This window comes from Nestor notabilis, unplaced genomic scaffold (genome assembly GCF_000696875.1).
Source record: "Nestor notabilis isolate BGI_N333 unplaced genomic scaffold, ASM69687v1 scaffold13515, whole genome shotgun sequence".
Lineage (NCBI taxonomy): Eukaryota > Metazoa > Chordata > Aves > Psittaciformes > Psittacidae > Nestor > Nestor notabilis.
The window spans coordinates 5327-6074 of NW_009928032.1; the positions used below are offsets into that span (position 1 = coordinate 5327).

At 57.6% G+C, this 748-nt stretch overlaps 1 protein-coding gene across 1 annotated transcript in view; it reads right to left on the minus strand.

The window, feature by feature from the left end:
- The window catches only part of LOC104405590 (unconventional myosin-If-like), a gene marked incomplete at its 3' end in the record, with an annotated part of 14395 nt that overhangs the window by 5323 nt on the left and 8324 nt on the right, over positions 1-748 (minus strand). The window contains 3 exon segments of the mRNA XM_010014337.1: positions 48-134; positions 356-436; positions 538-734. Of these exon segments, the coding sequence (XP_010012639.1) occupies positions 48-134; positions 356-436; positions 538-734 (365 nt within the window).

Sequence of the window (748 nt, forward strand, 5' to 3'; positions counted from 1 at the left end):
TGCTAATGCAGCCCTGCAGCCCCCCCACAGCCCAGCCCCCCCAATACCTGCTCTGCCTTCAGGGTCAGCTCTATGAAGATCTGCTGCAGCTTCTCGTTCACAAAGTTGATGCAGAATTGCTCAAAGCCATTTTTCTGCAAAAGGACAAAAGATGAAAGAGAAGATGGGGCTGAGTTGGCTTCTGCTCCTCTCCCCATGCTGGGGGGACCTCAAACAGCAGAGCCTTCGGGTGCTGCTCCAGGAACTCTTTCTGCAGCCATCAACTGCTACCAGCTCCCTGCTCCAACACCCTCCTTGCTGCAGAACCAGGGCAGGACATTCCGCAGTTGGGCTTCTACAGCAAAGCAACACATACCTGGAATATTTCGAAGCCATAGATGTCCAGCACCCCAATGCTGTACTCCTCGTACGGCTTCTGCATAGCCCGGTTGATAGACTGCAGGGAGAGACAGGATGAGCCACCTTCACTGGGGCTGGTCGTACACAGGAGCGGGTGCTGAGCATCCCCACCATGCCCATCCTGCTGGTACCACACACCTCCACGAGGAAGTCAAAGACACGTGCGTAGAGCCCCTTGGCCAGGGCGTCCCGGGTATAAGCCGCCTGCTCCACATTGAGGGTGACAGTGATGGACTCGGAGCGGCCGCCCCACTTGCTGTCCATTTTCCTGCTGGTGACCTTCTCATTGAGGCGGTCCTGGTCGATACCCAGCAGGCAGGCAGGGAAGGGCACAGCTGGGCCGGTGAGG